Source organism: Accipiter gentilis, chromosome 13 (assembly GCF_929443795.1).
Source record: "Accipiter gentilis chromosome 13, bAccGen1.1, whole genome shotgun sequence".
Lineage (NCBI taxonomy): Eukaryota > Metazoa > Chordata > Aves > Accipitriformes > Accipitridae > Astur > Astur gentilis.
This window is the reverse complement of record NC_064892.1, coordinates 2,792,166-2,805,594: the sequence shown is the minus strand read 5'-3', so window position 1 is coordinate 2,805,594 and position 13,429 is coordinate 2,792,166. Positions and strand designations below refer to the sequence as shown.

At 42.3% G+C, this 13,429-nt stretch overlaps 1 protein-coding gene across 1 annotated transcript; it reads right to left on the bottom strand.

The window, feature by feature from the left end:
* Positions 1-1,408: 1,408 nt before the first annotated feature.
* Positions 1,409-10,535, bottom strand: SLC10A2 (solute carrier family 10 member 2). The gene is made up of 6 exons (XM_049815692.1): positions 10,114-10,535; positions 6,856-6,974; positions 5,623-5,711; positions 3,309-3,484; positions 2,559-2,716; positions 1,409-1,542 (listed from the first exon to the last, which is right to left on the bottom strand). Exons 1-6 carry the CDS (start codon positions 10,533-10,535, stop codon positions 1,409-1,411), a joined length of 1,098 nt encoding a protein of 365 aa, XP_049671649.1.
* Between the last annotated feature and the right edge of the window lie 2,894 nt (positions 10,536-13,429).

Genomic DNA, 13,429 nt, shown 5'->3' with positions numbered 1-13,429 from the left:
GGGCACATTTCTGCAGCAGTGGAAAGCTACATAGCGGGAACTCAAATTCCACAATTCCAGTTGTGTTTGTAAAAAACCTGCCACATTAACTCACACCACCTCAGAAGGTCCACTTGAATATGACAAAGAGGTGTATAGTTTCCATCTGTTGCTAGTTGGCTCATTCTTGAATTTTTTGGCCAGCCAACCTCTCATTCATTTCATCTAAAGTTCTCTGGATGTTTTCTTTACATAAGAGCTACAGGACTAATGTTACTGAATGTATCCATAAAAAACTACAGCTGCAAAAAATTTACTGCACTGTTTCTCTTAGAATTATGCTCATTTTCTCCACAAACTTAAGACAGCTTTCCATATCTATTTTTGAATTTTCAGAGACAAATAAGGTATACGTACATCCAATTATTTCTGTCTGTGGTTTATATAATTAAAATCTTAAAGTTGTCAACTACCTCAGTGTCCACATGCCACAGACACCTGGTAAATTCAAATTTATTGAGCTCATAAAATAAGAAAACCACATAACTCTCTACAAGAGCTATTGTCTCGTGTTAACGGTGATGAAAGTAGTCCTAGATGAATCAGGGACAATTTTGTTCCACTTTCAAATGCCTCCCTTTCAGTGCAGAAGTTGATAATTTCTTACGCTTCCAAAATCTCTGCCTGCTCCTTTGTATGCAGCTGTCACACTAAAATTGCTCTAGGCTTACGCCCTCAGCTTTGTCTCTCTGTTCAAGTGTCCAGCACCTAAAAGACCCGGACTGAAGATGCAAAGCTGTTACTTTCTATTACTGTAGGCAAAACCCCAGAGTCATAACGTACCTTGGACTTGTTAAAATTCTAGCTTTAGAATAAATTAATGCTTCAAGCAATTAGTACAGTGCAGTGACTTTAGTCTACCCAGACTGACCTAAATGAAACTTTATTTCATTATTTGCTTGTTCCAATTTCATGGTTGATTCATGTTCAGTGAAAGTCCTTCAGTCTTATCAGGTCTTCCACATCAACCCCTGTTGCTGCCCAGGCACTTTTACAAGATTTCTCTTTGTTTGGTGTGGGGGCTGAAACTAGCAGATGGATTTGCAGGATCATGAGCTGGAGTTGGTAATGCAAATATCTGCCTGTTTTTTTAAGCAATAGCCCACCTTTATTCTGCCTTTCTTTAAATAAGACATAATAAAACATGAAATATTTTTAGGGAATTAGCTTCAAAACCAGATTCTACAATCGTGGCAGAAACCATGTTCAAAATCAAAGTAGAAATCTTTCATAAGTTAATAATTTTAAAGTCTTAATGTACAATATCAGCAGAACTTCTCCTTTTGTTAAATAAAGCAACGGCATGTGAAAAAAAAAAGTTTTAAGTAAACCGTATAACTTTTCAGCTGGTGGGAAGAGAGGTAATTGTCTATTTGGTCTCATTTGATACAAATCCTCCATTTATTTTAGCATGTGATGACGCTGATTTTGAATCCTCTTTCTCCTCTGTTTTCTCAACGTCCGTCTTTGTTTTGACACGGTGTCTTCTGTAAACGCGGTAGCCTGGGAATCAGTATATATTTAGTATTAAATAAAGAAATCATAACAATTGCCTGAAAAGGACACTGTAGTAACATGTAGCCATGCAACATTTTCCTTCCTCATATTGCTACAACATTCCAACACCTCCAGCCAGTTTCTTTAAAGCTATGTTTAATTATTTTATGTCAACAGCACTCATCGCTGGAAACGTACCTTTAGAAAATAACAAGGAAAGCATTTTGAATTCTGCATTTGGTGTTTGACTGCTTTGTGTTCCTGTTGTGTGAAGCGACTTTTAAAAGTGTTGCCTGCCTCCCTGGGGAGGACTTTGGGCTCCTGACCCTCACTTCTACACCAGTCCCCTTTGGCAGGAGCTGGGACAAAGCGGTTCGTCGGTCCCCACGCCGTTGCCTGCCGGAGAGGTGGGAGTCGGGGCTGTGTCCCCGGGGCAGTGCTCTGGTGTGGGTGAGATGGCTGGTTTGGGAGTGGGGGGTCCACAGTCCCGGCTGGTTTTACCTGCGAGCACCGGGGATAAGACCCCGACCCTCGGCAGCTTGGTTGTAGGAGCAGCAGTGCAACTCACGAGAGGTGTACGTGGGAGGAAAAAAGGGACCTTTACCTCGAAGGGAAGATGTTTTCTCACATTAGCCGTGAAGCTAATGCCTGCTTTCTCAACAGCTGGTAGGATGGGGAGTTTGTGCGTGCTGGTGGGGATGGCCCTGGTGGGCAGCTGTGTGCCCAGGCACCCTGGAGCGGTGGGAGAAGAGGCGTTTGCCCTTCCTTGGCCAAGGGCAACAACCATCCTGTGCTCAGTGTATTCTCATGTGCCCACTTGTAGGTGGTAGAGATCCCACCTTGTGCTGAAAAAAGGGGTCTTCCTGATCTTGAACTGAGCCTTGTATATTCCTAGTTATGTACAGGGCACATATTTTCCATTTGATTATCTTTATCCCTTGTTTTCTCCACATCCATGAAAAATGAGGCTGATAACAATAATGATAATTATAATGCTATAATAGAAAATAGCTATACTTTACCTCCTAAAATTAGTAGTGCAAACAACAGCTGGAAAATGCTGTAGATGAGTGGGAAAGTAAACATCAGTTCAAGTTGTTCAGGAGTGAATGAGAGCTGTACTATAGTTGAACACAGCTGAGTGTTTTGCATGCCAGTTTCCAGAGACACCGTACGACATCTAAAGGGAATAACACAAAGACCGTTGTGAAATAACAGCCTGTGGGGCCCTTATGCCTCTTAGTAATCTGGGTAAGCAAGAAACATACAGTAATGGATAACTAAGAAAATGGTATTCTTCAGCTCACATAGTCCGCAAAACATTCCACAAGTCGTATGGCTGTTACTACCAGAACACACACAATTTATGGCAGTTCAGCAATTGTAAAGGACTGTGATCCACTCACTACCGTCTCCCTCTCCTGTAATGATGTTCGAAATTGTAGGCTGCCGCATCTTTGTGAGAAATTTTACTGCAGTCCTAGCCCACTTATAAGTCAGGTCTGCTTCACTTATTTGAAGTGTAGGACATGGGCACACAATGGGAAGACATATGAAAGATTGGAGGAAATAGTATAGTCAGAATCTGTAAATAAACATGTGCACAAGAAAAGTTTTATCTACATATAGCATCCCAGAAACAGGGTTGGGAATGAGTGACTCTAGCATAGCTAATGTTTATGAAGCATTCCCAGCATTAATTAATCATCAAATAAAAACTTTATTCACAGCTAAAAAAAGGCTACATGTCTTTGTCACAGAGAATTCCATACCTGTGCCAAGACAGACCAGCTACACGCGCCAGAAAGAATCCCAGAGAATAGCCAGCTGCTGGAAATATAGTGCCAATGATCCATAATTTGGGTGAGATAGTCCAGGAGCCTTTGTAGAGTATTCCCCCAACCACAGCAATGAGCACGATGAGGATTGCTCCCACAATGGAACCGATCTGTGAGGGGAAAGAGGAAGGGCTGTGTGAATAAGAGACCTCAACGAAATGTAATGGCATCAAACATAGTGTCAAACATGCCCATGAGTGTCTCTGAGTCACTGAAACCTCCTATTAAACATAAAACCTAAAGTTTACGGCAATGTAATTCACAGCAGACAGACAGATTAGATAGATAGCTGCCGTTTTATCCAAACAGGAGATGTACAGTGTACTTCAATGTGTGACTACAGATATAGATCAAGGCACAGCTATAATAGGTATCTGTAGCAGATACCTGTAAAACTAGTCTCTTGGCTATAATTGTAGTTAGAAATGGAGATTAGAAATAATTTCACGGGTGTGACGTGAGCGAGGAATGGTGCACACATTAGAAAAATTTCCACAGAACTGTTGGGAAGCTGACAGCCTAATAGCTAGTAAAATGCACTTTTCCTCCCCGCTTCTTGGGCAGTCACACTCTATGCTCAGTGTAGCATACGTTAACTAGATGCTAGATTGTTAGTGATGGGAAATTATTTACCAAGCAGAGGAGCAGATCTTCAATGTGGCTGAAAACTTGTGTTTGAAAACTGGCTGGGAGCTCCTACAGCATTTCTACATAGACATAGCCACCGAGTTGATTTTACTTCCTCTGGCTGAATGTACTGAGATATTTACCACTGCTTGCCAAAAAAAGTGGTATCTCACCCTCTTCTCCATATCAAAGTGAAATGTCTGCCCTTATGTCACATGTTGCCGAGGTTCTCACCGGCAGACTTCTGGGTCTAAGCTTAGGAGAATCCATTTCTCAGCTGAAACGTGTATTCCCATTGAACCGACTTCATCAGTCTTTGGCTGACGCCTTTTTAAGAGCACTGAGTGAACAAGTACTTTTGTTTGACTGAACTATTAACCACATGCACCTAGGAAGAAGAAACATGGTCTGGCAATGACAAGCTCTTCTATTTCACCTGGCACGCTGTCTTTGTGCCTTTATGTCCATTTCTCACTATATGGACCTTAATCTGACAGCTACGGCTCAATCGTTACTTGATGCTTCATTGTCTACATAAAGCAAACTGTCAATGGACCCTCCTGTGGGTTGATCACCCACTCGGTAAGAAAGAAGATGAAATGGTGTTTTGCTGAGAGAGCAAGTAGAGTTTCTTTTCACGTGAGTTAAAGTGCATGCTTTTCCCTTAAATGATTAAACAGGAATAGTACAGTTTTGAAACCAGCACTCAATAGTACCCAAGTTCATAAGTAAGCTGTGAGTGCTTTTAAAAATACAACACAATAAGCTAACAGCTTAAGAAACAGAACTGACTTTAAAGGACCTTATTTGTGTTCTATGCTTCCTGGGCTGATAGCAGAGAAATGATAACCAAGTGTAGGTAGAATAACAGGTTGCCAGATTAGTTTTCCTTTGGAAAAATTCAGAAAATATATCTGTTAACAAAGGACAAGGGTACTCTATATGTCTGACAACCATTTTAAACCTAAACCTAATGTTCGGAATGATTAATTTGCTGTTAACATTAAATGCAGATAAGTTTGTTGTTGTTGTTATTATTTTGGTAAGAAAAGTTTTTGCTAAAGCCCCATATTTTTGATGCATCTCAAACTATCTTGCAAAGGCAGTTGAATTTTGTGAATAGTTTTGTTAGATTTTTTTAACAGTTGGAACATTTTCAGATTTTTTTTTTTAATTAAAAATTGACTTCATAGTCTCCAAAATTGCCCCCCCCCAAATCAGTAAAGTGGTTTAAAAGTAGAAAGTGGGTTTTTTTTGATCCAGGATGTGCTTATTTTTTATTATTTTGCAGAGAAAACCTGCCTCCAGTTGACCTGAATGATTTTCCTTCCAATTTCAGTTTACATTATAAACTGAACTCAATTACTAACATAGTTGTAGCCAAAGACAAAAGTAGGCTCTTTGGATAATGATGGTTTCTAATAATGTATGCAACTCATGCATGTTTGTGCAGGGGGAAAGCAATACATTTCCGCAGCGTCTCATTTGTTTTCTGCTGAAAACTTCCCGGGTCTTATGGAGTCAGATACTAATACTATGAATAGCAATGTACTGCTTCAGTGGTGCCGCTGATTCCATAATTTGTCCACATTTACTAATGCTTCAGCCTTATATATCCTACCTTAAGTATGATTTTTGCTTTACTAGGCCATCTGTGGTTAACATATATTCCAAACGAAACAGGAATTATAAGAGCTACCAGTGAAATTCCTGTAAAAAAGAAGAGAGAAGAGAAGTTGAGCCCAGGCATCATGCAGAAGTTCACGACAGGAGGGCAGACACCGTGCAGAGCGGCTCGGGGTGCGGAGCAAGCCTTCAGAGGCTGTTTCTGGTGCGCGTCCCCCAGAGCACACATGCACGCTTTACCCACACCTGCCCATTTGCTTTTCTATAGAGTCTGTTATCTTCGGCAGCCTGTTGAAGTAATTGCCATTCTGCTGAGCTACATGCTCATTCACCTGCATCAGAAAGGCAGACAGAAATTTGAGTGTGCTAATCATCACTATCCTGTGATGTGAGTAGCTATATTAAACGTTCATTTTGTCTGCAGGTGTTTCGGTACTGTACCATATCAACAACTGGTTTAGAGCTCCTTTTGTTTTGGCCTCCCCCCTCCGGTATTTATTTTGAAAGCGCAAGCAACGTATGTGATTTTTTTCCCCCCTCCAGGACAATGGGAAATGAAATTGAAGAATATGAAAGTGACTCTGCTGGCTCTTAAGATTAGCACAACATGGAACCGCACTTGATAAGCACTAGGGCCACAGCTCAGCAAAGCACTGGAGCATGTATTTCCAAATACTCTGACTATTTGCTCTTTGTAGCTGAATGAGATTTTTGACAGGAAGTCAAACGAAGCCACTCCTGGCAGTGTAGATTGCAGCTTTTCAAAGAGACTCAGCAGTTTTAATCACTTGCTTAATTATCCACATGTGCTTAAGTACTTTGCCAGATTATGGCCTCAGCATTTAGCACTTTGCAGGATTGTGCCTTAAAGCTGTTACAAACACTTTTATCCAGGGGAAGCAGCTATTCCTGTGCACGTTATTCTGTGTTCTTATCCCAGTACCATGCAGGTCTCCTAACTGTTTGGAAAGAAAAGCATGCACAATCTTGTGATAAATATCTGTATGCGAGTCATAATGACTTCAAATCTTTGTTCTGCAGAGCTGTGGATGACGTGATCTAGGTACGTAATTCCCATGGAAGTTATTGGAAAGTAGGAGGATGAGTATATTTAGAAATCTCGGGTCATTTCTTCATGACTCTGCAGGATGATGGTATAAAGGTGGTTGTTACTAGAGGGAGGATAAGGGGAGAGTCAGGAGGGAAAGTGCTGGTTCACTGGACTCACCGATGCTGTCATAGGGGAGCACAATTTCACTAGAATCAGTCCATATCTTGGTGTAAACGAAGAGGCAAAGTGGCATCATTCCCATTGCAAACAGTGTGGAGCAAGTTGTCATGCTGATGCTGCGAAGAAATTGGTTAGAGTGACAGTTCATCTCATGCTAGCCTACAGTCTTTCTCATTTTCTTGTTATGACTTCACAGCTTACGAAAGGTTGGGCAAAAAATGCTGCTGGCTACAGTCAATTTATCCTGTATATCGGGTTAGAAAAAAAACTAAATGGAAGGAATGGCTTCCGCTGGAAAGAAAGGAACGTAAAATGTCAACGTGTTCTGCAGGCACAGAACAATAACTTTCAGTGCAAATGAGGCAGGCAGACAGGCAGCCATCAGGAAGGTCTATTGGCAAGTCTGTCTGCGTGCTGTCTGTCCGGCTGGCTTCTGAGAGGGTGGCAAGCTGGACAGGGTCAGACGGACATCAAATGGAGCTCCAGCAGTTCTAGAGTGTTAAATTTTCACTCCAAAGTCAACAGCATAACCCCAAAATATTTCGTCGTTTAGGATGTGTGATGTAATAAAATTCCCTTTTCTGGCTTGTTTTGCTCTAGGCCAAAGAGTAGAAGCTGAGAATTACTCGGTGAAGCTAATTGTAAGTATCGTTGCTTCCTTGGTTTGTGCAAAGACGTTTCTGTTTATAAAGTCTTGAAACCATCAGGCCTGATACACCTTGTACTAAAAGATGCGTTCTGCTACAGGAAGGAGGAAAAGGCAAGACAGCTAAAATAAGGAGGAAATTCTCAGAATCTGAGTAGAATAGATAAAATTATGCCTACAAATCACACTCCTCTGACATAAAAATAATGAGAGAGGGTTCTAGTTAGGGGACTTTGGAAACTTCCTTATGAACCTCACTTCTGATTTCTCTTTTGCATTGCTTGCCCTCAAAAAAGCGACTACTGACCCCATCCCACAAACAGGGCAGATCCAGAGAACTCTAGAATAATTAATACAGAAACCACAGGAATATCTGTATTAATTTTGGTTCCTACCATGCTCTGCTTCCGAGTCATCGAATAGAACATTGTAGGAGCCTCTGACAAGAGAGTTTCTACACACAGAGAGCCATGGGCTACAATTAAGGTCAGGTGAAGATTATTTTTCCTACCTCCACATTTCCTACATCTTCATACTGTCCCTGTATCTATATCCTGCCCCAAAGTCTGCACGTTCTCTAACCCCAGTCCCTGTGCTCACAGAAGCTCCCAGGGGAGCTGTGGAGGAGAGGAGATGCTGTTTCAGAAACAGTTGTTTTTGTGAATATCAAGAGATGTCAAACCCAGATGTCCCTATGGGAAGCTTTAGAGGATATCACCTGGGTCTGAGTTACTAAGAAAGGTATAAAGCCTTATACTTCACCTCCCTGTGATTGTATGAGCAGTAGAAAATTAATTCCTGCTCTAACTTGCGGTCTGTTTGCACTGGGGCATTTTGAAGCAGGACTGTAGACAATGGTGATGAGGTGTTATGTATAAACATGAAATATTATCAGTTTAAAAAAACCCCACGTTGTCTGATATGATGGGCAGGCTTTCTATAATACTGTGCTAGCTTTGGAAACCAGCCAAGCTACTTGTACTGTTATTCTTCTATCAAGAACTGAAGATGCTTGCATTGCCGTCTCTGCTGTACCTCCCATATCCACTGGTCCCTGCATTATTGTTATAAAGGTACTGACCAAAAGCCTTTGACTTCTTAAGGTAAAGGTCTTTACCTGAAGAATAACCTTTTATAGGTATTTTCAATTTACTTCACCCTCTGCCAGCATCATGGGATATAAACCCTACTCATTTATAGCATCATCAATTTGGATTTTTACCATTGATTTCAGTGGCGTGACTGAACATAAGGAGCTGAGAAAGCATAGTTTAGCTCAGCGTATTCTTCCAAGGAAAGATTAGGACACAATTTCAGACTTGTGCTGGATATCTTTCCATCTCTGGTTTCTTTGACCTGTATTTATTGGAATTAAGTGTCTTACAGTTCCTAATATCATAGGTCTTTCCTCCACAGTGAGGAAGTTGCTGATTAACAAAGCTGACCTCATACATAATTTGAAAGCTGGTATTACATTAACACTTGCATGTGACAGAAAAGTTCACTATTTTCAAAGGATGGAAAAAATGTCTTACTAAAGCTACAAATATTAACATTCTTAGTCTATTTGCCCTAGCTCCACATCTTTCTTACTTCTATTATTTTTTCCATTTCTGGTTCAGACTGGCATATGATAAATTGGATGAACGCTTCAATTTATGTTACTCTGTGGGAAACAGAGAAATGATCCTGTTTATTTTAGACCAAAGCAATCAGGATATAAAACTAAAAAGATGGCTCATTTTTAAAGGCTGTTAGAGTTAATGAACCCCCCCATGGAATTTGCATCAAGAGTAGGGTTCACTTCTCCTGAGTGTTTGTTGTCCTAGGCCATGCCAGGTGCCTTACAGATCTGTTTCTGACTTCAGAGCACCCTGTCACCGAGACCATCGCATTTTGCCACAAAAGAGTTTTTTCATTGCCCCCAATATGCAGAGCTGCCTTAGTCAGTGGCTTCTAGCCTGTAAAACTTTCCCTCAGTTTGAAGACTTTGCAGAAGGTGCCAGGAGCAGATAGAATTACCGCAAGTGATTTTCGTTTGTATTAGTTCCCAAAGAGAAAATCTATGCCTGTCTATTCATTGTATAGAACACAAAAGGAGGGAAAACATTTTTCTACAGGTGGTCTTTTTCAAGGAACATTGCTTCAAGAACTATTGTGTAGCCACTATTTTGTACAGAGGATTCAGATCCTAAAATCCTTCGTTGTTTATTTTGTTTTTTTTTTTTTTTTTTTTTTTACTGCCCAAGATGTCAAGAGAAACAAAATCACAAAAGTAGTTCTAACTTGGACAAAGATTTCATAATCCTTAGTATCTTAGCAGTCTTCATAAATGCTATTTTCTGCAGGATCTGAAGATTTACAATAAAGACATTTTCTAATATACACAATTCTGTTATTCTGTCTTTCACATGAATTCTCAGTGCACCAAGGATATTTGCTATTCTGCTTATATTTACTACTGCTACAGAAACTAAACATCTTTATAAGGAGAAAGCTCCACCATCTGTGGGCCAGGAAGCTAAGGAAAAAACATCAGACAGTTCATTTCAATATGAAGTTTATAATGTAAAAAGCCAGATGAACTACTTAGAGAACAACTGTCTTACCTTAGGTCCATGTCTCCATCCACCCAGTAGGCAATGACATTGGAGGCTGTGCCCCCCGGACAGCATCCCATGATCAGCACCACGACAGCTTGAATAGGAAGCACGTTAAATACCAAGGACAGCAAGAAGGCTGTGAGAGGCATAATTCCAAACTGGCAAAGGAAACCCACAAAAATGCCCCAGGGTTTTTTTATGTGGCCCCAGAATTTCTTAACTTCCACATTACAACCCATGGAGAACATCACCAAAGCCAGCATAATTGTTAGAACAGTACTTAAAATTACGCTCAGGGTTTCATTAAAATTATCTTCTGGTAACACACAAGATGTGCCTTTGCAAATAGTAGCATTTGCTGGACAAGCTGTGGAGTTTTCTGCCAAAGACCCAGTGTCAAATTGCTGGGAAAGAAGGTATGTCTGCATTTTGAAATACAGAACTGCTCAGTACGTCAGAGGCAAACTTTCAAGCCTGTGTAAATGGTTGTCAGTGAGTCCTTTTAAATGATCCAGGAAGCAATAAGGTGCAATAAATACTTGAACGCTCTTACTATTCTTGAAGGGCTTGGCACAGTGCTGATTCATATAGTTATAAAAGTTGTACTTGCTCAGTACGGTGACAATTAATCATTTATTCATACGATGATGAGGAATCCCACATCAAGAGAACAGCTGTGTTAATATGTAAAGGTGTAAAGGAGGCTTGTGGTGTAACCGAGTACAGGGAATGAGAATCACAGGAGGAAGAGAAAGTTTAGACATCATTCCTTGAATTTCTTGCGTGCCTTCGAGAGAGCCGCTCATGCATGTGCCGTCACCGGCATTACAGGGGTCTGTGGAGCGAGCGACCGAGACACAAGAAACCCCAAATAGAGGTCCTGAGCTGGGATTTGAAGCTGCAACTATTGCTAAGTGACACAGCGCTCACCATGACACGCAGGCTCCTTTGAATGCGGCGCGATCCTCATTTGGTTGCATTTCTAGTATAATAGAAGTCAGGACTGGAGTACAGGGATAACTCTAGCACTGGACTGCATGCACTTTTGCATCACTTTAGGCTCCCGAATGCAACTTTTAGGTAATCTTTCACCTTCCGCGCATTCCTGAAGATGGTGAAGATCCCTGGCTGCAAAGTTTCCCGCAATGCCGTCCTCTAAAACATCGCCTGCGTTTTTGGCGTTGTTGGTGGAGAACCACCTCCAACCGGGTCCCTGGGTGACCCCCCCAGTATCTGCCCTCCCCTGCTTGTGTCTGGCGTCGCTCTGGGTCACATCCAGCTCCACGCTGAGCTCATCGGGCTGGAGAAGAGAGGAGAGGGAGGGAGGGAAGGGAGCGAGGAGCCGTGGGCTGTGCTTATTCGGGCGACTTGGAGATTTATGGTCCTCCCAGAACCTTCTGTCAGGCGCAGCTGGTGCAGTCACGCTTGGCTCCAGCTTGGGCTGGGAAGACGGTGGGTGGTGGGAGGAGGAGGAGGAGTGTGGAGTGGCGAGGGTGGAGGAGGAAGGGGACAAGTTTTCTGAGCCAAGCGTGGGCAGTGGGGAGCAGAGCTTTGGGCCTTACTGCTCTAGGACAGGCGCTGGGCGTGCTGTACGGCGTGGCTAACAGCTTTTTTGGGATGTGGGACCGGAGGAACTTCGCACCATCCTTGGTGTACTTGCCTCCCGCTGCGTGTCCCCATTCTCCCACCCCTGCCTTGATTCACGTCCTTCTCTCCCGTGTGCTTTCCTGTGGAAAAAAAATCATATATCAGTCAGTGCTTAGATATCTTTACTATGCTTATCGCACCACTAGGTGGACGCAGGGCAAATATTCATGCACTGGGTATCAAAATAACTTTGTGCCACTGATATTCTGTAAGAGCAAAAGGAGGTATGGGAGCAGCCAGGTGAGCTCTTCAAGCCAAAACAATAGCAGCGACAACAACAAAATACTAGAACGTCAGGGTAATTTTGACTCTGCAGTGTACTTGAATCTCAGTTTCAAGTTTTCAAAAGCCTACAGAGTCATTGGGTCTTTTGATTGGTCAAAGGCTTACCCCTCAGGCTTCCTCCAAAATTGGGAATGTTTTCAAGGGAAGAATTTTGATGCTTCTTTACCTGCACCCAAGCTTTGGGGCAGAAGTAGCTTCAGGTGCAGATCTTAGACTAAAATCAAGTCCGAAAAAAAAAGCGCAATTGATGCCCCCCAAACATCTTTAGTTTTCAGTACAGAAATATTTTTTACTAGGGTAACATGCTAAGCCATTATTATCTTCAGCAAGCAAGGCTCCCTCTGAAAGCCTCAGCATTTTGTGCTTAACCTCAGTGCGCAAAATGATAGGCGTTGCTATTTTTTTTTACACTTTAAACCGTGAACCATTGAGGGGGAGCTGACTGCACTAGAAAGGATTTCCCAGCATGCTCAGATGGCACCTGTTTCTTTACAAAGGGGTCAGCTAAATGGCTGTATCTCCTAAGTCACTGTTGGGTGCCTGATGGGATAATGTCAGAGTAGCTTTATCCTCCCAGGCAGCTGGCAACTCCTACCCTGTGATTAGTGCCACATCTGTGTGACGATGATATGTCTAATAGAACAACAAGCAAGGTAATGAGGAGTAGATGAAAGGAAGAGAAGGCTACAAGATCTCAGTTTGGCAGAAAACTTATTCTCCTTATTACGCACGCTTTCAAACAGAATGTTTTAGGAGCTTTTGTTTTTCAATCCACGTCTTTTAAAGGGCTAGCTAGGTTTTAAAAGCACGCCTGTATTAATAAAATAAATATATTTCCTATAAAACCTGTACCAGAGTCTGGGTTTGCACTTAAACTTGCTTCTTGTTGAAAATAAAATTTTTGACCAGAACGTCTTGGAATCTCCAACAAGCCTTAGGGCCAGGGGTGACTTTCCTAGGCCTGTAAATGTCTGTGACGCTGTGGGAACGCAGGGTGAGCGGTTTGGGAGAAGAGGTGAGGGATCCCCAACTCACAGCGACTATTTCTCAGGCAGGACCTTGCTTTTGCATCCTCCCTCCTCCTGCCAAGCACGCGTCTGAGCTGTGAAGGGGTACTCGATGCCATCCCCCAGAAAAAAAAACCAGAAATGTCCCTGCTGTTGGTATCCAGCCTCTGCTGAGAGGTAAGAGCATCCAGCTCTCATTTTGGGATTGGACACTCCTTCTGGAAACGGAACGGAGGGGGAGACCTTCCTGATCAGGCTCTGGGCTCGACCGAGGACGAACTGGGCATCGGCTACTCCCATGCGTGGCCGTGGGGGTCAGCAGGTTGTGTAAACTTAATCCGAACTTACTGCTAGGTTTGCCTTTGTTTTTTCTCCTCTGTTGT

Bases quoted from the DNA above. Each gene is read 5' to 3' on its own strand.
- SLC10A2 (XM_049815692.1), bottom strand. From the start codon at position 10,535: ATGCAGACATACCTTCTTTCCCAGCAATTTGACACTGGGTCTTTGGCA. The intron at 2,717-3,308 runs GTATGGAATTCT...TATTCCCTTTAG, and splicing joins GCTGGTCTGTCTTGGCACAG to ATGTCGTACGGTGTCTCTGG. The intron at 1,543-2,558 runs GTAAAGTATAGC...ACTGATTCCCAG, and splicing joins TGCACTACTAATTTTAGGAG to GCTACCGCGTTTACAGAAGA.